This window comes from Astyanax mexicanus, chromosome 17 (assembly GCF_023375975.1).
Source record: "Astyanax mexicanus isolate ESR-SI-001 chromosome 17, AstMex3_surface, whole genome shotgun sequence".
Classification (NCBI taxonomy): Eukaryota; Metazoa; Chordata; class Actinopteri; order Characiformes; family Acestrorhamphidae; genus Astyanax; species Astyanax mexicanus.
Genome location: NC_064424.1, coordinates 23,310,110 through 23,333,125, shown reverse-complemented (window position 1 = coordinate 23,333,125; position 23,016 = coordinate 23,310,110). Strand labels below are relative to the sequence as shown.

The 23,016-nt window shown below is 36.5% G+C and overlaps 1 protein-coding gene across 1 annotated transcript in view; it reads left to right on the top strand.

Annotated features, from left to right (window-relative positions):
• Positions 1–23,016, top strand: part of LOC103035323 (uncharacterized) — a 48,872-nt gene that overhangs the window by 7,789 nt on the left and 18,067 nt on the right. Inside the window, exons 3-25 of the mRNA XM_022676206.2 lie at positions 2,564–2,674; positions 2,853–2,963; positions 3,141–3,251; positions 3,428–3,538; positions 3,712–3,822; positions 4,121–4,207; positions 4,389–4,436; positions 5,309–5,395; positions 7,019–7,066; positions 7,643–7,697; positions 8,482–8,674; positions 8,843–10,583; positions 10,808–10,981; positions 11,284–11,457; positions 12,478–12,654; positions 12,831–13,004; positions 15,496–15,669; positions 15,827–16,003; positions 16,230–16,403; positions 16,783–16,953; positions 18,367–18,543; positions 18,712–18,885; positions 19,473–19,646. Of these exons, the coding sequence (XP_022531927.2) occupies positions 2,564–2,674; positions 2,853–2,963; positions 3,141–3,251; positions 3,428–3,538; positions 3,712–3,822; positions 4,121–4,207; positions 4,389–4,436; positions 5,309–5,395; positions 7,019–7,066; positions 7,643–7,697; positions 8,482–8,674; positions 8,843–10,583; positions 10,808–10,981; positions 11,284–11,457; positions 12,478–12,654; positions 12,831–13,004; positions 15,496–15,669; positions 15,827–16,003; positions 16,230–16,403; positions 16,783–16,953; positions 18,367–18,543; positions 18,712–18,885; positions 19,473–19,646 (4,734 nt within the window). The remainder of the gene's footprint in view (positions 1–2,563; positions 2,675–2,852; positions 2,964–3,140; positions 3,252–3,427; positions 3,539–3,711; positions 3,823–4,120; positions 4,208–4,388; positions 4,437–5,308; positions 5,396–7,018; positions 7,067–7,642; positions 7,698–8,481; positions 8,675–8,842; positions 10,584–10,807; positions 10,982–11,283; positions 11,458–12,477; positions 12,655–12,830; positions 13,005–15,495; positions 15,670–15,826; positions 16,004–16,229; positions 16,404–16,782; positions 16,954–18,366; positions 18,544–18,711; positions 18,886–19,472; positions 19,647–23,016) is intronic.

Below are 23,016 nucleotides of genomic sequence, written 5' to 3'. Positions count from 1 at the left end.
ACTGGTGAGGTTCTGCTGCTGGTAGCGGCGCGGCACTACGCCACAATATATACACAGAAGTTTAAAAAAATTGGCTCTCCTGACCATTTTTAATAATTTCCTTTATTATGGCGTCATTTTACTGCCAATAGTCGAGAGCGAAGTTTTTGAATGCAAGAGTCTATTTCATGCACGCAGCGCTCACGGATTTTATTTGCTCACGTGTAAATATAGGTGTGCTCTCACGGATTTTATTTGCTCACGTGTATAATATAGGTGTGCTCACACAAATTTACCATGCTCTCTCTCTCAGATTAACTCTCCTTGTACGCGCGCGCTCTCGGATATATCATCTTTGTGTGCTATCTGGCTGTTCTAATGTTTTGAGAGTGTGCGCGCGCGCTCAACCTCCCCCTGTGTGCTCGCGGAGAGTTCCCCGCTCGAGCGCGGAGCTTTTCACTGCAAGAAAGCTGCCAAAAATCTCCAGCCAATCAGACGTGGCAACAGGATTTGATCAATTAAATTCATAATGCCGCTTGCTCTGCATTCTCATTGAGTGAAAAAACGTGATTAAACTTAAATATTAACTACAAGACATTTTTACATTAATAGCTGAAATATGTTGCTCTGACATAATAAAATATCTATATCCTTGCTTAAAATAATTTTTAAAAAAATCAACGTTTACTTTATTACATAAAAAAATGTTTTTATTGTTTTATTGTTCTCAGTAGAGCTGGAATAAATTTCGGAACACATTCTGACATCGGCTATGTTAGTAAGTTACAGTAACAGTTAGTCTCTAAATCTGTTTCACATATAATATATATATAATTTAAACCATTATAATTATTCCACAGAACATCGTATAAACTAATATGAATACATATATCAGTAATAAATCACTTTACCTGAGCCCGTTGACCCGAACCATTCATCTTGGAGAAGTTACAGGATTTTTTTTCAACCAATGAGAATGCAGAGCGGCATTAGGAATTTAATTGGTCAAATCCTGTTGCCACGTCTGATTGGCTGGAGACGTTTGGCAGCTTTGTTGCCGTGAAAAGCTCCGCGCTCGAGCGGGGAACGCTCCGCGAGCACACAGGGGGAAGTTGAGCGCGCGCACACTCTCAAATTATTAAGAACAGCCAGATAGCACACGAGGGTGATATATCCGGGAGCGCGTGCGGAGATTCGTACAAGAGGAGAGTTAATCTGAGAGAGAGCATGGTAAATTTGTGTGAGCACACCTATATTTTACACGTGATCAAATAAAATACGTGAGCGCTGCATGAAATTGGCTCTTGCATTCAAAAACTTCGCTCTCGACTATTGGCAGTAAAATGACGCCATACTTTATATATCATTGGTTATAATCCGTGTATCATTCGTTTATTTTAAATTCAATTGAGAATCAAAATCGTAAAAAAATAATTATTTAGTTTTTGAATATAATAGCAAAAAAAATATTTTTTTGTTAATTATGTCAACAAACACGGGAAATAAAAAAAAACCTTAAATGCGTACCACCTTAAATGCATACCACAGTAACTTACAGTCAGCCTTTATCGGTAAAATGTTTAAAGCCCTAAAATGCAGCAGAAACACTGCTCAATAATTTAGATTCTCCTCCTGGTCTGTGGCGTAGGCGTTTTTAATGCTATTTTCATTTTATTCATGACATTTATATATAATATATTCCGCTTTAAGTATATTTTATAATGCTCCCTATCAAATAATATTTTTATTATTTTCTTGTGCAAAAAATAGTCTAATTTGTTTATTTGCTATATTGTAATTCTATGTCTAAAAAAAAATAGCATTAAAAACAAACGCCTACGCCACAGTCCATTTTCTTGAGCCCGACCCGAGTCGGGATGGAAAAATCTCGGCTTTCCCCGGCCAGAGTTAGGCTCGGGCTTTAGGTCGGGATCGAGCAGAGAATCTAAACTCTACTTCGCAGGGTTTCTGCTGCATTTTAGGTCGGGCTTTGCGAAACAATGAACATAAATACAGTAAATTGCAGTCATGAATAAAGGAAATAAACCTTTTACTGATGAAGGATGACTGTCCGTGTGTTACTAGCATTTAAGGTGGAACGGCAATTTAGAATAAAACGCTGGTGAAAAATCTAATTTAAGTTCGGCTTCTGATCCGTCGTTTTTGAGTTCCCATTTTTGTGTCGATCATTAAATAATCAGAAAATACAAGCCGTTATTTGTTTTTTAGTATTATATTCAAAAACGAAATAATGTTTCATTTTTCGATTTTGATTCTCAATTAGATACCATTTTTCGACCAGTGTTTTTCTTATATTGAATCATTAACACTGACATTAACTGAGGCAATGAGACCTGCAGTTTTTCAGTGTCCTTTTGGAATACTTTCAGCTGGCCAGCCACTCCTGAAAAGGTTCACTAGTGTTTCATGTTTTCTCCATTTGTGAATAACAGCTTTCACTGTGGTCCCAAAGCTATAGAAATAACTTTGTAACCTTTTCCAGACTGACAGATGTCCATGACTGTTTTCTCATCAGTTTTTTTTTATTTCGTCACATTGGGCCATAATGTGTTGCTTTTTTTAGTAGAACTGGGAAGAGGCCAGACTCCCCTGTTACCAGCTGTGTGTCCTTGAAGACTGACAGCTCAATACCACTTGGTCCCAACTTTAATGAGGAATCAGAACCACAGAAAAGGTGTTTATTACTCATTTTATCTCAACCTGATTGAAATATGTATTGGATTATAAATTATTTAAGACTCAAAAATATTGGGTTCTACAACAGTAAAGCCTTATATTATATATTATATATTAATAGAATAAAAATCACACGTTGATTAATATCAACATTTCACTCTGAACTCTGTTTTTAGTGGAAATAGAGAAAGGCCAGACTCCCCTGTTACCAGCTGTGTGTCCTTGAAGACTGACAGCTCAATACCACTTGGTCCCAACTTTAATGAGGAATCAGAACCACAGAAAAGGTGTTTATTACTCATTTTATCTCAGCCTGATTAAAATATGTTTTGGATTATAAATGATTTAATATTCAGTAATATTGGGCTCTACAACAGTAAAGCCTAATATTTTATATTATATGTTAATAGGTAAAAATCACACATTGACTAATATCAACATTTCACTCTGAACTCTGTTTTTAGTGGAAATAGAGAGAGGCCAGACTCCCCTGTTACCAGCTGTGTGTCCTTGAAGAGTGACGGCTCAATACCAGTTGGTCCCAACTTTAATGAGGAATCAGAACCACAGAAAAGGTGTTATTACTCATTTTATCTCAACCTGATTGAAATATGTATTGGATTATAAATGATTTAAGACTCAAATATATTGGGCTCTACAACAGTAAAGCCTAATGTTATATATTATATATAAAAATATTAAAATCACACATTGATTAATATAAACATTTCACTCTGAACTCTGATTTTAGTGGAAATAGAGAGAGGCCAGACTCCCCTGTTACCAGCTGTGTGTCCTTGAAGACTGACAGCTCAATACCAGTTGGTCCCAACTTTAATGAGGAATCAGAACCACAGAAAAGGTGTTTATTACTCATTTTTATCTTAACCTTATTTAAATATGTATTGGATTATAAATGATTTCATATTCAATAATATTGGGCTCTACAACAATAAAGCCTAATATTATATATTAAAAGATTAAAAATCACACATTGACTAATATCAACATTTCACTCTGAATTCTAAATTTTAGTGGAACTGGGAAGAGACCAGTCTCCCCATTTACCAGCTGTGTGTCCTTGAAGAGTGACAGCTCAATCCCAGTTGGTCCCAACTTTAAAGAGGAATCAGAGCCTCAGGAAAGGTGAGTTTCATTGAATTCAGAAAACTCTGTAAAACAAAAAAGCTCACATTTCTGCAGACATTTAAGTACATTTTTTCATGGGACAACACTGACAAAATTACACTTTGACACAATGAAAATAACTCAGTTTACATTAATATGTTTTACTGAATTAAATGTTCTGTTCTTATAATTATTTATTTCTGTGTTTTATGGTTGGTTGATCTCCAGTTTCCAAACATTTGGCTTATCTCAAAATCATGTATATGAATGACAGATAAATACACTAAACTAAAACCCTCTCCTCTCTGTCTGTCAGGAACTCCAGAAAGACCACAGGTTCATCTGTTTCCAGACAAAAGCCCCCGCAACAGAACCAGAGACGCAATTCTATTGCTCGGCAAAGGTATTCCCAAATTTAATCTGATAAATGGAAAATGTGTCTTTTGTTACTGTGAGAAGACAGATGTCACTGTAATTTATTATAGTTCATTCTAATTGAATACATTTGCAACTTTAATTTTAAATGTGCTTCATAAATTATGTTAGTCTATAATGCTCATGTGCGTTTTGTTTTTGGTCTTCAGACAGAATTCAGAATCTGTCTCTTCAGGAGAAACACAAACTGAGGAAAGGTATGTAAGCTGCTGCCATGAACACAAACAGGCATTTTCATTTTGGGAAAATTCAAGCATTACGCATCCATGTAACAAACACAATATTGTCTTAAAATGTGCAAAGCTAACTCCCTTTTCCATTGTAATAATATGAATTTGTTTCAATATGATTAAAGTTTATGCAGAATGGAACTGGAAAAAAGACTGTAAGAGCCAAAGATATTTCATGTTTTGTCTGGTATTCTTTTTTAAAATAAATTTATTTCAATTTTTTTCCATTTTCTCCTCAATTTACACAGCCAATTATCCAACCCACTCATTAGGACTCCACCTATCACTAGTAATGCTCCAACACACCAGGAGAGCAAAGACTAGCATATGCTTCCTCCGATACACGTAAAGTCAGCCACATGCAGCATTGTTGAGTAGCCAGCACGCTCAGAGGAAAGCGCAGCGACTCGGTTCTGGTACATGAGCTCACAGACGCCCTGTGCTGCAGATATCACCCTAGGAGTGATGTGGGGAGCAGGGCCAATTGTGCACCGTCTGAGCGCCCGCAGCTTGATGGCAAAGCTGCATGAGCAGGGGTTCGAACCTGCGACCTCCTGCTCATAGTGGCAGCGTTTTAGACTGCTGGACCACTCGGCACCCTTTGTCTTTTATTCTTAATTCAATTTATTCTTATACACCCGTTCCTGCATTTCAGCCCACATTGCTAAATAAAAACACTGATATGTCACCAGGCTCTAGAAAATGAGTGAATTGTGCAGAAAAACTTAAAAACTTATGCATTATAACTTACAACTTATAACTTACATGCATTCTTGCATGTATTCACAAAATAACAGATAAATACAGTAAACTAAAACCCTCTCCTCTCTGTCTGTCAGGAACTCTAGAAAGAACACAGGCTCATCCATTCCCAGGCAAAAAACCCCGCAGCTGAAACAGAGATGCAATTCTGTTGCTTTCCAAAGGTATTCCCAAATTTACTCTGCTTAATGGAAAACTTGTCTTCTGTTGCATTATAGCTTGCTTGGATTTGTCTCTAAAGAAATTAAACCAAACTTTTGCATTTATTTATATCCTACAGTGACAGATATGTTGATTTGGGAAGATAAGCCCCTACACCATTTCCAGATTTGACACTGTTATTTCATTCTAATTTACACTGAATAAATATATATAAATGCAACATGAATGCAAAAGATCTAAGTATTTATTTTTTACATATTCTATGTACACAAATATTTTCTATGTACACAAAAGGCCTTTTTTTCTCTCAAATATTGTTCACAAATGTGTCTAAATCTATGTTAGTGAGCACTTCTCCTTTGCCAAGATAATCCATGCACCTCACGTGTGGCATATCAAGATGCTGATTAGACAGTGTGGTTATTGTGCAGTTTTACTGTATTGGGAGTCCGAAAACCAGTCAGTATCAGGTGTAACCACCATTTGCCTCTCACAGCACAACAGAGTTGATTATTTTATTGATTGTGGCCTGAAATATTGTTCCACTCCTCTTCAATGGCTGTGTGGATTTGCCGGATATTGGCAAGAACTGGAACCTGCTGTCGTATACGCCAATCCAGAGCATCCCAAACGTGCTCAATGGGTAACATGTTCATTGATTATGATGGAAATGCAAGAACTGGTATGTTTTTAGCTTCCAGGAATTGGGTACAGATCCATGCAACATGGGGTCATGCATTTTCATGCTGCAACATGAGGCTATGGATGAATGGCACAACAATGAGCCTCAGGATCTCGTCAGGGCATCTCTGTGCATTGTTCATTGTCCATAACATACACCTTCCCATATCATACCCCCACTGCCACCCTATTACCTATGATGACATCATTAAACCACTCACCTGCTATCTGCCCCTACAGTAAAAACCGTGAAAATCCGTGAACAGAACACCTCGCCATCGTGCCAAATGCCATTGAAAGTGAGCATTTGCGACTCAAAAAATTCCAGTTAGGTACAGAAAACAGTGAGGATGACGAGCAGGCAGACGAGCTTCCCTAAGATGCTTTCTGACAGTTTGTGCAGAAATTTTTATGGTTTTGCAAACCGATTGTTACACAGCAGCTGTCCAGGTGGCTGGTCTCAGATAATCTCGGATAAAGATGCTGGATGTGAAGGTCCTAGGCTGGTGTGGTTTCACAAGGTCTGCGGTCACGAGGCCGGTTGGATGTTCTGCCAAATTCTCTGAAATGTCTTTGGAAATGTCTTATGGTAAACATATTAACATTCAGCTCCTGGGCAACAGCTCTGGTAGACAATCTCACAGTATGTATGCTGTGTGATAAATTACACACCTGTGGAATAATCATGCTTTCTAATCAGCATGTTGATATGCTATACCTGTGAGGTGGATGGATTATCTCCGCAAACAAGTGCTCACCAATATTTAAGAGAAAAAGGCCTTTTGTGTACATAGAAAATTTCTTAAATCAGCTCATGAAAAATGGCTCATGAGAAATAATTTTGTTCAGTGTAATAACTGTTCAAATTTACATTTCATTTTAACAGTGCTTCATAAACATTGTTAGTCTGTAACGCTCATATTCTTTTACTTTTTGCTCTTCAGACAAGATTCAGAATCTGTCTTTTCAGAAGAAACAACCACTGAGGAAAGGTATGTAAGCTGCTGCCATTAACACAAACATGAATTTATATTTTAGTAAAATCATTCAAGCATCATAAAGGCATATAACATATGTCATACAGTAATGTCTTTAACGTGCAGTGCTAATTACCTTTAACATTAAAAATAGAATTTGTTTCAATTGTTTAAAATTGATGCAGTATGGAAAAAAATTACAGGTGTTCTTACATTTACTATGAGTTTTGTTGTATTGCAAACATTATGAGCCAAAGATGTTTCATATTTTGTCTAATAATAATAATTTCATTTATTCATATAGATTGATTTATGGATTTCGAGCATGTATCACATTTCAAAACGTGCTTTAGGACTTTGTAATGTTACTATTCTTTCTCACACCACATAAAAAATATTGTTAAGGATATTAAGTAATTAAGTGTTTGGTGTGTTATGTATATACATTTTTTTCCTGCAAGCATGTCTTAAGGGGGGCAATATAGTGACATCTCAGTAATCTGCCCATTTTGCTCCTTAAAAACTATCTTTGTTGATACTGATTTTGTACCAAGTCATAATTACATCACCTGTTTATCACCTGTATCTAAGATTCTCAGATGAAAAGCCTCAAAAGAAGCATAAAGATTTCTTCAACATCTTTAACGTAAGACAATATTTTACATTTTTGGTAACGTTTTTATTTTAATGCTATTTCCAAAATATTATATCAGTACTCAAACATGTATTTTAAGGTTTACTCTGGGTTAAAGGTCTGAAGACCAAGGAAAGAGTGGCATAAAAATAGGTGCACTATAGGGAAAAAAAAGTATTGGGACACCTGCTAATTCATTGTTTCCTCTGAAATCAAGAGTATTGAAAATTCTGCCAACATTCTTTTACTAGATTTAGGAGCATTGCTGTGAGGTGAAAATGGATGAGTATCATTCTGCCTCACCCTTAACTCTTAAACTCATCCCAAAAGTATTGGATGGTGCACCATCATTCCAGAGAACAGGTTTTATACCGCTCAAGCCCATGACTGCCAAGATTCCTATTTTATCAGTAGCACCTCTCTACAGGGTTTAGAGAATGGGTGCAATGTAAGAAAGCAATCTCAATGCATTCTTTAGAATTGCTGTCCACAAACATTTCAGCCTATAGTAGATTACTATTACTATTTAGTGGAATTTACAGAAGCTGTAAATTTATTGTAACTGATGATTTGCGTATCAGATAATTAATGTTAGAGTAATTACAAATATGATGAGACGGGTAACAATGTGTGCACAACAATTTTACCACAAAACAAATCACTAGTTTCATTAGTGAAAGATTTAGGCTAAATTACCAATTTAAACATGTTCAATGCAATATCTAATGAATAAAGTTGAGCAACAGTGTGAATATTTGTAATAATTATATAATAATTATTATTATTTCTGTTTTAGGATCTTGAGAACAAAATGGTCGTCTTTGTAAAACACGAGTTGGAAATGTATAGGAAACTTTTGAGAAAAGAAAACACAAATTATTACAGAAAAATCAAGCAAACAAAATGGGATTTGAAACAAGCCTTTCTTAATATGACCCTGTCCTTCCTGAAGAAGATGAAACATGATGATGTTGCTGCTACTCTGCAAAGTAAGAGATTATAATATTAAGAGATTATAAAATATGATAATTGTATGCACAATGTGTGTGAATACAGTATGTTTACTGTCTAAATGTGTGAAAATGAGATGGCTGTAAATATTTTGTACTTCACATACAATCATTTATAAATTTTCTGTTCTATTATCAATTTATTAGATGAGCTGATTGGAATTATACAGCGCCCACTTAAAGAAGGAATGAAAAAGAAGTATCATCATGTTTGCGAAGGAATTGCAAAACAAGGAGAGTCTGCCAGTCTAAATTCCATCTACACAGATCTGTACATCACTGAAGGTGATTCAGGACATGTCAACAAAGAACATGAAGTGAGACGTATTGAGAAAAATCAGATGCAGCAAGATGTACAAATCAAATGCAGGACCATGTTTGAATGTTTAACTGAACAAGACAGACCCATCAGGACTGTGCTGACACAGGGAGTTGCAGGTGTAGGAAAATCAGTCTGTGTGCAGAAGTTCATTTTGGACTGGGCTGAAGGTGAAGAACATGAGGACATCCAGTTCATATTTCCACTTCCTTTCCGGGAACTGAATTTAAAGAAAGGACATCACAGTTTGATGGACATCATCAGTTTTTTCTTCCCAGAGACAAAAGGCCTGATATTAACAGACCAGAACAAAGTCATGTTCATCCTTGATGGACTGGATGAATGTAAACTTCCATTGTCATTTCAGGAAAACGAAATTTTGCATAATGTCTGTAAACAAGCCTCACTGGATGTTGTGCTGACAAACCTCATCAAGGGAAATCTGCTCCCCTCAGCTCTGATCTGGATAACAACAAGACCAGCTGCAGCCAGTAAGATCCCTGCAGAGTGTGTTGACCGAGTGTCAGAGGTCCGCGGCTTCAATGATCAGCAGAAGGAGGAGTACTTCAGAAAGAGAATCAGTGATCAGGTTATGGCCAACAAAATAGTTGAACACATTAAACAGTCAAGAAGCCTCTTCATTATGTGTCATATCCCAGTCTTCTGTTGGATCTCTGCCACTGTGCTTCAGAAAATTCTGGAAGAAACAGAGAGTGAGGAAACCCCAAAGACCCTGACGAACATGTACACATGCTTTCTGATCTTTCAGGCTGTACAGGGAAATGTCAAGTACAGTGGAAAAAATGCCTTTGACATCCCCTGGGATAAAGAGGCCATTCTGGCACTGGGAAAGTTGGCCTTTCAGCAGTTGGAAGAAAACAATCTGATCTTCTATGCAGGGCATTTAGAAGCATGTGGAATTGACCCCAGTAAGATATCAGTGTACTCAGGACTGTGCACTCAGGAGACTGGCAGATTTCTTGGTACGGTTTTCAGCTTTGTTCATCTGAGCATTCAGGAGTTCCTCGCTGCTGTATTTGCATACATTAGCGCCAGAAACGAGCACAGAAACGTTTGTGACCCATCACAGGAGAGCAAAACAACAGAGCTCATTGATTTTCTCAAGACTGCAGTAGACAAGGCTTTGGAGAGTGACCATGGCCACCTGGACCTCTTCCTTCGCTTCCTTCTGGGTCTCTCACTGGAGTCTAATGAGAAGCTCATCCGAGGTCTGTTGACTCAGACAGGAAGTAGTTCTGACTGCAAGGAGGAAATAGTCGAGTACATCAAGTTAAAGTTCAAGGAAAATCCCTCTCCAGAGAGATCCATCAATCTGTTCTACTGTCTGAACGAGTTAAACGATGATTCTCTGGTGAAAGAGATCCAGAGTTACATGAGTTCAGGACGTCTCTCTGAAGCTGAACTCTCACCTGCCCAGTGGTCAGCTCTGGTCTTTGTGCTGCTGACATCTAAAGAGAAGCTGGATGAGTTTGATCTGAAGAAATTTATCAGATCTGAGGAGTGTCTTAACAGACTGTTACCAGTGGTTAAAGAAGCCAAAAGTGCTTTGTAAGTATCTGTTTACAGAAAAGAGTAATATATATTAACACTTTTATTACATCCCAAGTTTTATTGTTTAGTAAACCCATGGAAGACAATGCATTTTTTGGGTTACCATGCTTCAGCATGATCAAGATGTTAATATAAACCCTTTTGTAAAGTAATTTTCTAATTCATAAAGTGAAAATAAAGGTATGCAGTGATTTCTGACCCTCATTTGCCTTTACTTTTAGGCTCAGTGAATGTAACCTGACAGAGAGAAGCTGTTCTTCTCTGCTACAAGTTCTCAGTTCAGAATGTTCAACACTGACTCTGCTGGATCTGAGCAACAATCCTATACTGGACTGTGGAGTAGAGCTTCTCTCTGAAGGACTAAAGAGTTCAAACTGTAAACTGGAGACACTGAAGTGAGATTATCTCCCACAGTCATTCTATATCATACCAAGCTTAACTATAATATACAGTTAAATAAACCACAGTACCATAGTACACTATCTCTAAAGACATTTAAAGTAAACATATGCTGATTATTTACTTTAGGCCTGCAGAACAGGTTTCCCCATTTCAGTCACACAGTACCCACACATATCAGTGGCACACACTTTAGAATACACATTTTTGTGAAATTACTTTCTAGCTTATACAATTAGGACACAATCATTTAAGACATTTTAAGATTTCTAACAATGTGACCTTTTTTACTTTTTAGGCTAAGTGACTGTAATTTCTCAGAGAAAAGCTGTTCAGTTCTGCTTAACGTTCTCAACTCAGAATTCACTAATCTGACTACTCTGGATCTGAGCAATAATTCTATACAGGACTGTGGAGTAGAGTTTCTCTCTGAAGGACTGAAAAGTTCAAACTGTAAACTGGAGAAACTGAGGTAAGTTTCTCACCCAGTATAATTTCCAATTATAATATTAAAGGTCTCCTTCCGCCAAAATCCATTTTTTCTTAATCTTTGTGAAATACAATAGGTCTCTCTGAGTTGTATATGCATGCTGCATATGAAACTGTTATTCAGCCTCTCTTGTCTGCAGTAGCTAGTAAAAGAAAATCCTCAGAAATAGGAGCGGATCAAAGAGACGTTCTGTGTGGGGTTTAAGAGCGGATAACCCTATAATTGGAAATTAGAAGGGGGGGGGGGGTTGTCTGTGCAGCCATGGCGGAGATGGTTATCTGCGGGGCCACAGTATTTATTTAACGAAGGCTGTATCTCTGAAAACTTTTTATCCTTTGTCTTTTAAAACTGTAAATTTAACTGTCGTTGGGGAGGGCGATTGTGGGGGGCAGGTAGGCGTTCTCTGCTGCAGTGCTGTTAGCCAATCAGAGGCAATATGTTTGCATGTATGAATATTCATGAGCAAGAGTCCAAAACCTATTCAGAGACCAGTAATTCAGTGATCTAAAGCAGGGCTAAATAGAAACACCTAAGCGGCTCACATGGCAATCATTCATACTAGAGACCACATCTAGACTTTTTAAAATAAGTTTAAAAACGATGGAATAAGACCTTTAGAATTGTGAGTCTGATTACATTTTTATAATGGTCAGCACACAGTAAATGAATAAAAGATTATGTAGAGGACTCATTCAAATAAAGGTGACCGTTTGTTTCTTCAGCAGTGGTGCCTCTATACAACAGAATTGTATATAAACCCTTGCCTCTTGTGTTTATGTGATGATAGCCAACATTTATAAAATAGTACAGAAATAGGATTAATAAAAACAATACTGTTTTATATGCCTTTTTCAAAAATACTAGACATGCCCATATGGTGTTAATGAGCTATTGTTGCTGTTTGTTTCAAGCCTTAAATAAATACAGATTATTCATTTTATATGTGATATTTCGTAAATATTTTATGTTGCCCAGCATAACTAAGTTGTATTCTGTGTTTAGTCTTTCGTTCTGCAGCATAACAGGCAAAGCATATGAATCTTTGTATTCAGCTCTGAAATCAAACTCCTCTTCACCGCTGACAGAGCTGGATCTCAGAGGGAACGATCCAGGAGATTCAGGGGTGAAGAGGCTCACTGATTTACTAGAGGATCCAAAGTGGAAACTGAACAAACTGAGGTAGATATTTGCATTATTGTCATAATAAAAATTCTGGTTTAGACAATTTAAATCTATGTATGTTAATGTAACATGTACTTAACCCAATTTAAGAGTTAAAATGTAACTGACTGTAAGTGGGTATCAAGATATAAATAACTAGGAAGTGAGGAACTGAATTTTCCTTTTTACTACAGGCTGTTGAAAAAACCTGCTGCAGAGGAAGCCTTTGATGCTTTGTCTAAAACTCTTGGGACAAATCCCTTACTGCAGACAGAACTGGATCTGAGCGGAAAAATACATGGAGATTCAGAAATAGAGAAGCTCTCCCTTCTACTGGAGGATTTACACTGCAGGACTGAGAAACTCAAGTTTGTACACAATAAATATTACATTTAAACATATAATTTTCTTTGTGTTATGACACAGCTGTTGAGTATGTTGGCAAAAAATTAGAAAGATTTTAAATTTCAGGATCAGTTGTACCTCATGTGCAAGGCTGAGCATGATGGCTTGCGCCTGCGCCCTTAAAATAAAGTCAGAGTTTAGGAATATATTTATGCTGATGGTAGTGGTGGCCTGGAAGTGAGATGTATTCAGGTAACTATCTGGTGTTTCTATTTTGGCGGAGGGAAATACAGGTGCGCCACTGATTGATTAAAACCAGCTGTGCATTCATATCTCAGCCAGCGCCATTCAGGAACCAACATGCTGTGCAAAACTTAACTCACAATTTGTATCAGTAAAATATTTTGACAGTGCAAATACTGCTTACAGATATTGCACATACTGTACACATAGTAATGTTTGTATTTGAACATTTGCAAAAAAAAAACACCATCCCATAACAACCAACATAAAATGAAAGGGCAAATTGTAGTAATTATAAAATCAAATATACTATTAGTTACTGTTATATTTTTTCTGACATTTATAAGGATTTATTTATATGTATGTTAAGTACACAGACTTACTACCTGTAGCTTAACATAGCAGATATATGCATTCTGTCATTTAAGAATTAGACATGAGTATTACCTGATGCTTATTCTCACTCATTCTCTCTGTCACATCATGCAGTTTTGGAAACAAAAAAAATAAAATAGAAAAGCACTTTGCCATAAAGTTAAATACAATAAATGTATGTTCTATTATTTCACTAAAACTCGCTTTTAGATTTTTTTATGTTTGAAAAACATCAAAGCGCATTGCCACCTCTTCTCTGACTGTGCTTTCTATTAGTTCTTCAGTACAACTCCCGGTAAAACCAGTGGGGAAATACACAGATCTATAAAGCTATACGTTAGCATTAGTTTCTCCGCAGTTATAAAGAGTGTACCCATAAAAACAGGCCTAAAATGTGCTGAACCTGTGATTTATAAAGTACTTGGTTTGAGGCGTCCGTATCCATTTAAAATATTGCGGAGAGAGCGGGAACTAGTGACATCATGTGGTAAAACAGGAAATTGCAGGTGAATGTGTAAACCTTCCACATCTATAATAATTTATACTGCATAAATCAAGATTAAAGAAGTTAAAATATGATACATTATAAATGTACTTGTTTACATATATATTTTTCAGCATGTATTAAGTTGCAATGCCTCTTATTTTGCTTGCTGCATGCTAATTTTTGTATTTTACTTGTAGTTTATTTTAATTTTATTTGTTTTATCTTGTTTGTTTTGTCTCACAATTTAAAAATCGAAAGGTGCTACATATAAATATTATTATTGTTATTATTATTTATGAAGTCATAATAATAATAATAATAATAATAATAAATAATATAGCACCTTTAGATTTTTAAATTGTGAGACAAAACAAATCAGATAAAACAAATAAAAGTAAACTACAAGTGAAATACAAAAGATAGAATACTTATTTCACTACCAGCAGTTAGTTAGGTTAACTAGATAGTTAGTGAGCTGGGTTAGATAACCTAGTAAGTAAGTTAATTAAGGTAACCTAGATAGCCAGTCAAATTACATTTAAAAACTATTTTAGCCCCACAGGTACATTTTATTTGTTAATAAATTAAGAACAATTACAAAAGAATGTGGTACTTAGTTCACATAAAAAGTTAACTTCATGTGTTATAATTGAATATACTTTAAAATAGTGTCTGACAGAAAAGCTAAGCTAAATAGAAAGCTAAATTAAATTTAAGGTGGAATGTGAAATTTGAGAAACCAATTTTATTCTCACAGCTACATTTTATTTTTTGGTAAATAAAAAAGGGTTTACCACGATACTGCTAGTAAGTTAGTAAGCCAGCTTAATGTATTAGAATTTAATAAACTTTCAGATGGTGCATGACAGAACAGCTAAGCTAGTCATGACTAGTTTTGTTCAGTGCTTTAAAATACCGCTCGCTTTTTTCCTGCCTTGATATTGGTACAAATAAAAATAAATTACGTTATATTAAGTGTAGTTCAAACAGCAAAGCAATGGTATAAAACACACTATAACCCCCAACTTTACTGAAATGTTATATTGATATTTGACCAAGATTGAGGCAAGATACGCTGTGCCTTGTCTCTTTTGCAGCAACAAATATAACTATATAAAACTCAGTTAAGTTAAATAAACTTAAGATGAGAAAGGACATGATGCAACGGGCCGGCCCTCAGCCTTTGTACACCCCCACTCCTTACATATACAAATAAATGCATTGCACTGGGCAAACCCAGATTTTACCTTAGCAATAAGCATAATAAAAAATAAAATAACTGTGCTTTGATAGCTCCCTCTTGAGGCCAGTTTTTTATTTCTGATGAGTAGAACAGAAACCTACTAGCTTACTATTTCATGTTGTTAAGCGTAATAACTAATTTATCTTCACCATTCATTTATTTACAGTCTGATTAACAGGAGTATTACAGAGAAAGGTTGTTCTTCTCTATCAGAAGCTCTTTGTTCTAATCCTTCTCACCTGATTGAGCTGGATCTGAGTGAGAATAATCTAGGAGACTCTGGAGTGGAGCACCTTTGTGCACTAATGACCAATGAACATTGTAATCTGGAGATACTGAGGTGAGTTCTAATTAAATAATAAAATGGTAAATGTAAATATTTTGCACTTTATGCAAAAGTGTGCCATTACAGTATGCAGGATACAATAATCATTTAATACACTTCAAATACATCAACAAAAACAAGGTTTTCATAATGCAGCAAATTGTGTTTCTAGACTTTCAGACTGTTCTATAACAGAGGAAGGATATAGTGCTCTGGCTTTAGCTTTGAAATCAAACCCTTCATCACACCTAAAGGAGTTGGATCTCAGTGGGAACAATCCTGGGAGTAATGGAGTAAAGCTGATCACTGATGTACAAAAGGAACCAAATAGTAAACTGAAGAAACTAAGGTGAGAACACATCTATACCACTAATACTTAGTGTTAATATGATCATAAAAATGCATCTTATTCACAGTAGCACATTCCAAGTCATTTATTTTCAACTGAAGTTGTTTTCAACCTTCACTAGATACATTTGCATCCCTTTATTTAATATGCCTGTTGACATATACTGTAAATATGTATTTTTGGCATAATGAGTATCATAAAAAAAACTTTATTTTTTTCTTTCTAGACTGTTGAAAAGCTCTGTTGCAGAGAATTTCTGTGCTTTTCTGAGTAAAGTTCTAGGAACAAACCCTTTACTGCTGACAGAACTGAATCTGAGTGGGACAATAAAAGGAGACTCAGCAGTGAAGCAGCTCTCTGAGCTACTGAAAGATTTACACTGCAGAACTAAGAAACTTAAGTATGTAATGTAATTTATTAATATCTAAAATTACTGAAATCAAATGAACACAAGTATAAATGTGAATGGAAAACAGGTCACTTAAATGTATGTGTAATATAGACACACTATGCATACATTAGTATTCTCAATACACATGCTGTTTCAATAAGTTATTTATTATGCAGATGTACACATTGTTATTTACATACATTCATTTCTATAATGTGTGTATAATGAAACAGTATCTGGTTGTATGCAGTGAAAATGGGCTGTGTAGTTGCATTAAAATAACAGTTTGTATTAAAGCTGTGGAAATTAGTAGCAGTATTTATATTCATTTATCAAAACCTCTTTATACAAATGTCCATTTTATTTCTCCATGTCATTCTGGTTGCAGGTTGAATCGCAGTGTTGTTGGAGAGGAAGGCTGTGCTGCTCTTTCATCAGCCCTGAGTTCTAATCCTTCACATTTGTTAGATCTGGATCTGAGTGGGAATAAACTGAGAGCAGGAGTGAAGCAGTTTAGTGTTCTGTTGAAGAATCCTCAATGTCAACTACAGAAACTTAAGTGAGATGCTTAAAACTAGCACTGCATCACATACAGTGCCTTGCAAAAGTATTCATACCCCTTGAACATTTCCACATTTTGTCACCTTACAACCACAAACGTGAATGTATTCTATTGAGATTTTAAATGATAGACAAACACAAGTTTTACATACGTGTGAAGTGGACAAAAATTATACATGGTTTTCAAAATGTTTATCAAATAAAAATCGGAAAAGTGTGACGTTAGCTCCTTTTACTCTAAAACCCCTTAATAAAATCCAGTGCAATCAGCTGCCTTTAGAAATCACTTCATTAGTTAATAAAGTCCAGCTGTGTAATTTATTCTCATTTTAAATACACCTGTTCTATGAAGGTCTATGTGGTTTGTTAGAGAACATTAGTGAACAAACAGCATCATGAAGACCAAGGAACTCACCAGACAGGTCTGAGAAATCAGGGTTAGGTTATAAAAACATATTCCAAACTTTAAGCATTCCCAAGGAGCACTGTGCAATCCATCATCCAAAGATATAAAGAAAAGGTGTTCTACAAACCTACCAACATATGGCCATTCACCCAAACTGACAGATCAAACAAGGAGAACACTGGTCAAAAAAGCAGCCAAGAGGCCCATGTCAAAATATCATATGTCATACGCTCCACAAATATTACCTTTATGGAAGAGTGTTAAGAAATCCATTGTTAAAAGAAACATATGAAATGCTGTTTGCAGTTGCTGCAAATATGTGAAAGAATGTTCTGTGGTCAAATGAGACCATTGTTGAATTTTCTGGCCTTATTGCAAAGCACTATATGGGCAGAAAAAATAACACTGCTCATCACTCTGAACACGTGAACACTGTGAAATGTGGTGGTGGCAGCATCTTGCTGTAGAGATGCTTTTCTACAGCAGAGACAGAGAAGCTGGTCATGGTTATGGGAAGATGTATGGAGTCAAATACAGGGAAATCTTGGAAGAAAACCTGTTGAAGGTGTTGAAATTCACCTTCAAGCAAGACAATGACTCTAAACATACAGTCAGAGATACAGTGGAATGTTTTAGATAAAAAAAATTCATGTGTTAGAATGGCCCAGTCTTAAATTGCATTGAGCATCTGTTGCAAGAAAAACATGAAAAACATGTATCATTTTCATTCCACTTCACATTTATGAAATACTTTGTGATTGTCTATCACTTAAAATCTCAATAAAATACATTTTAGTTTGTGCTTTTAAGGTGACAAAATGTGGAAAAGTTTAAGGGGTATAAACACTTTTGCAAGCCACTGTAGACTGAAAGTTCAGAATTATTTGAGTAATTAAATGATTATAGTAATAAAACTATCCTTTTTAAGTGTTTCTGTGGTAAACTGACCAATGATTAAATATTAAACAAGATGCTAATATGTTAATTTTGTATTTTGTTTAATAGTCTTTCAGACTGTGGTGTAACAGGGGAAGGATATAGTGCTCTGACTTCAGCTCTAAAGTTAAACTCATTATCACACCTGACAGAGCTAGATCTTAGAGGGAATGATCCTGGAGACACAGGAGTGAAGGATCTTTATAATTTGCTGGAGGATCCAAGGCATAAATTAAAGACTCTAAGGTAGAGATATTTTAGAAATGTGTGTAATTTTACATGCAGGCACGTAACGGTATTAGATGTTATCCTGACATAAAATGTTTGTCATCTGATTTTATAATCAACCAACCATTCACGCCAAAATACCTATAACGCCTATATATGTGTTGTGTGTTTTGCCTATTATTTCAGGTTGCTAAAAAGCTCTGCTGTAAGAGAAGCGTATGCTTATTTGGCTGAAATCCTAGGAACAAATCCCTTACTGCTGACAGAACTGGATCTGAGTGGGAAAATACGAGGAGACTCAGGAGTGATAAAGATCTCTTTTCTACTGCAGGATTTACACTGCAGAACTAAGATACTCAAGTAATGTATTTATTAAGCCTCACCAGTAAATTGAATAATTAATTTATGGTAATGTTTTTAATTAGAAAATAATTAATATTAGGTGAGTATAAAAGAAAAAAACAGCATCAGTGTATAACTAATAGTAATAGTAAATAACTTTTCTCAATACTGTTTGTTTGGTTATGTACATTTGTATTCATGGCCTATACCATTTATGATCAAATATTGTTCTTAACATTTCATCCAAGTAAGCTGAGCATGTTTCATTTAAGTTCATTACATTGTGCAGCGATGTAAATATTTTATAAACAGACTGTCACAAATGTATTTAAAAAAATGTTATATATTATATATATTAAGCAATATAAAATTTTAGGCACAATCTAATTGAATGCATTATTGATTACTTAATAGGTATAGTGGCCTAAAAGACTTTTAGAGTGAGTTTAGCTTGTGGGGTGAAAGACATTAGGGTAAAGGATAGTTAGGATATCTCAGTATATTAAAAACATGCATTTTCTAAAAGATTGTATGTATAGGCATGTTTTCTCTATTTATATTGTGATGTTTCTTTAAACCTTTCTTTATAATGACGTTGTAAACAGGCTGAAAAACAGTGATATTACAGAGGAAGGCTGTGCTGCTCTGTCATCAGCTCTTTGTTCAAACCCTTCACACCTGAAAGAGCTGCACCTGAGTCAGAATAAACTAGAAAACCCTGGAGTTAATCATCTAATTGATCTACTGTGCAATCCATACTGTAACCTGCAAATTCTGAGGTGAGTTCCAGTTGCTGCTCATAAATAAATGATTAAAACAAAACATGGTTAATGTCTATGAACTTTTAAAAGCTAAATGTTAAATTAACATATATTTTAAAATCACTTTTAAATTGTCTTATGATATTTGGTAACAGAGTTTATTTTGTTTTTTATATAAGTGCTTTTAAAAGTAGGTGCTTTCACACAGTATCTGTGTTAATCCCCAGCTTCTGAAGTTAAGCCCCAAAAAGTAGCAGAGAGGTAACACTGACCAGTACTATCTCAGAATAAGAGAAAGAAAAAAGACGCTGAGAAGGAAACCCATTATCTATTTCACATTGGATGGAAAACAAATAACCCAAGAGAAGTAATAACAAGGAAAGAAAAAATAGATAATAAAAAAATAAATGAAATAAAGAAGTCAGTTTAAACCCAGGTCTTTGATTTAGTATTAGTTATCAAAACAATTTATTCAAAGGAAAGTATTTTACGTTTTCGGGGAAAGGGAGAATTACATAAATGCACAGTATAACCATCCTCCCCATCTGTTTGCTTGTAATCAGTATGTACAATGGTATGAAAAAGTTTAGACACCCTTGATAATAAGGTGAAGGATAGTAAGAACAGTCGTAGTCAACCCACAGACCAGCTGCAAAGACCTACAACATAATCTTGCTGCAGATAGCGTTACTGTGCATCATTTAAGTATCCAGTACCCTTTGCTGTATGGAAGAGTAATGCAAAAGATGCCTTTTCTGAGCACACGCCACAAACAGAGTCGCTTCAGGTTTAGCATTTTTAAGACAAACACTTGCGCAGCGGCCGGGAGGTAGCGTAAGCCTTCAGGAGCGAGTGCAGGTAGGAAGGAGCCTGTTCTGTCATCACCTTGTAGGCGAGTGTAAGAGTAATAAAGTTGAAGTTGAGCCGGGGCTGGATACTTCAACAAGACAACGACCCTAAACATTGCTCAAAATCTACTAAAGCATTCATGCAAGCATTCACGCTTTGCTACTTGGCTCTCTTCGAAGGCGGTCGCATTCTCTCCCTCTCCTCCCCTTATCTCTCCTGCTTGGCTTCTGTGTGAGTGTGTTACTATACCCCCAGAGGAGACTTTCTCGCACTGATCTTCAAATAAGGCAAGGAAACATGGATTTGATCAGATGGTCTCTCAATGCAATTGACACTGTCTTTTCGACGAGAAACTTGGGTTCGGGGAAACCTGCTTGTCCTGACGGGACGTTTGCTGCTGGCTACGCAATGGACGCGTGGGAGAGATGGCGTGTTGTGTGTCTGGCTGCATTCTCCGTGGAGGACGTTGAGGATGTGTATCTTTTCGGCACAGTGATCACGGGTATTTTGCTGATTGGTTTAGGCATTGCCCTGGTGTATCGGAAAATTGATGGAGTGGGGACAGCTGTCACCGGCCCCCAAAAGCTGCCCGACATGATTGATGCGGTGGGCAGGGCTGTGGGGACTCAGGCTGTTGGTATTGACCGCAAAGTGGAAGTGATCTGGGAGAAGCTCACAACTGTGAGCACTCAGACTGTGGCTACTGACGGTAAAGTGGATATCATCTTGGAGAAGCTCATGGCTTTGCAAAGGAGCATCGGAGAATTTGAGACCCATCATGGACATTAAATGGCAGCGCAAATCTTCAGCAGCCATTGGCGTAAACAACTGAAGTTTAATTTTTGTTTTGGCTCCCTGCTATCAGCACGGCCTTGGCTGGTAGTGATAAAATTCCTCCAGAAGAACACTGTGACAAAGTCTCTCCCTGTTTACCTAAAATTGCTGGATGTTGACTCTGATGGCAACCTGACTGGTGCCAGGCAGAGGAACTTTCAGCCCCCCCTCTCCCGTTCCCTGTCCCACGCCTTCGTTGCTTGGAACCCCCCAGGTGCGGCAAGACGGGTCCGTGAGCGTGCCGGATTAATGGCGGGTTGCCGGATGGCTGCTTGTCTGGACTGGACTCTATCTCTACCACCCCTTAACCCACATGTTGCCAGAACTGTCTATTGTCTGTGTATTGCATATGTGCTGAGGTTTTTTTATGGTCCCATACTGTGCTTCCTTAGGAGCACAGTATGGGGTATGCTGTTTTTTTCTCCTCTCCTTTCCCATTGTACCCCTCTTAATTTCCTATTCTCTGTCTTCCTGTCATGTAACCCCCCCCCTTTTGTGGACAGGTTGATGGTTAATTTGACCAGTCTCTGTACTTGTACTGTGGCTGTGTGACAATAAAGCTTGATTGATTGATGCAGGGGAACAAGTACAAAATTCTGGAATGATCATCTCAGAACTAAATTTTACTAAAAATCTGTGGTGTGATTTAAACCATCAAAACTGACTGAACTGGAGATGTTTTGTGAAAAAGAATGGTCAAAATACCTTCAACCAGAAGCCAGACTCTCATTGGAAGCTAAAGGAAGCATTAAGAGGCTGTTATTTCTGCAAAAGGATCTACTAAATATTGATGTAATTTTTCTGATGGGGTGCCCAAATTTATGCACTTGCCTTATTTTGTTTAAATAATTATTACACACATTCTGTAAATCCTATAAATTTCATTTCACATCTCACTGTGTTCATCTGCTATGTGATATATTTAACTAAAATTGCTAATCCGAACTAAAAAGGAAAATCATGAAAATAATCAAGGTTGCCCAAACTTTTTCATACCACTGTTTGTATAAAATGTCATTGAGTTTCTGGGCTCCTGGCAGACCCTTGCCTGTTTCATCCAGTGCTCCCACTGATGATGTTGAATAATCAGTGTTTAAACTCTAATTCTAAGATGTGTAAATGAGGGATTCTATTGAAACCTATCCAATGTCAGGTAGACCAACAAAAAAAAATGTTCAGGATGCAAAGAAAAACCCACAACTAACGTCATCTGGAGTAGAAGTGGTGTTGAAGTAGTGGGCTGCAGGGTTGAGTCGCCAGAAGAAATCCATTACTACAGCACTGCCACAATGTAGCCTTAAAATATGCCAAACAGCACAGAGACAATCTTTGAAATTGCGCAAAGACCAAAATGTAACTTTTTGGCCACAATCATAAATGCTACATTTAGAAAAGACATTTAGGAAGACAAATTGCACTCATCAGCCAACCTGTCATTGCCTACAGCAGAAGAAGTGCAGGTTCTATTGTGATTGTTTCAGTCTCCTTAACATCAACATCCTTGACAAACTTTGGGGATATCTCAAATGTGCAGCTCATGTGAAACAGACCAAAAATTCACAGGAACTGGGGGCATGTGAGAAGAATATGCAGCTTTACCTTCTAAGATTCTTCATCTACAACTACAACAAAAGACTTCAAGCTGTCATTTGGTCAGGGTCATTTGGATTATTTCTGATGTCATTATGTTTTAAACACAATTGTT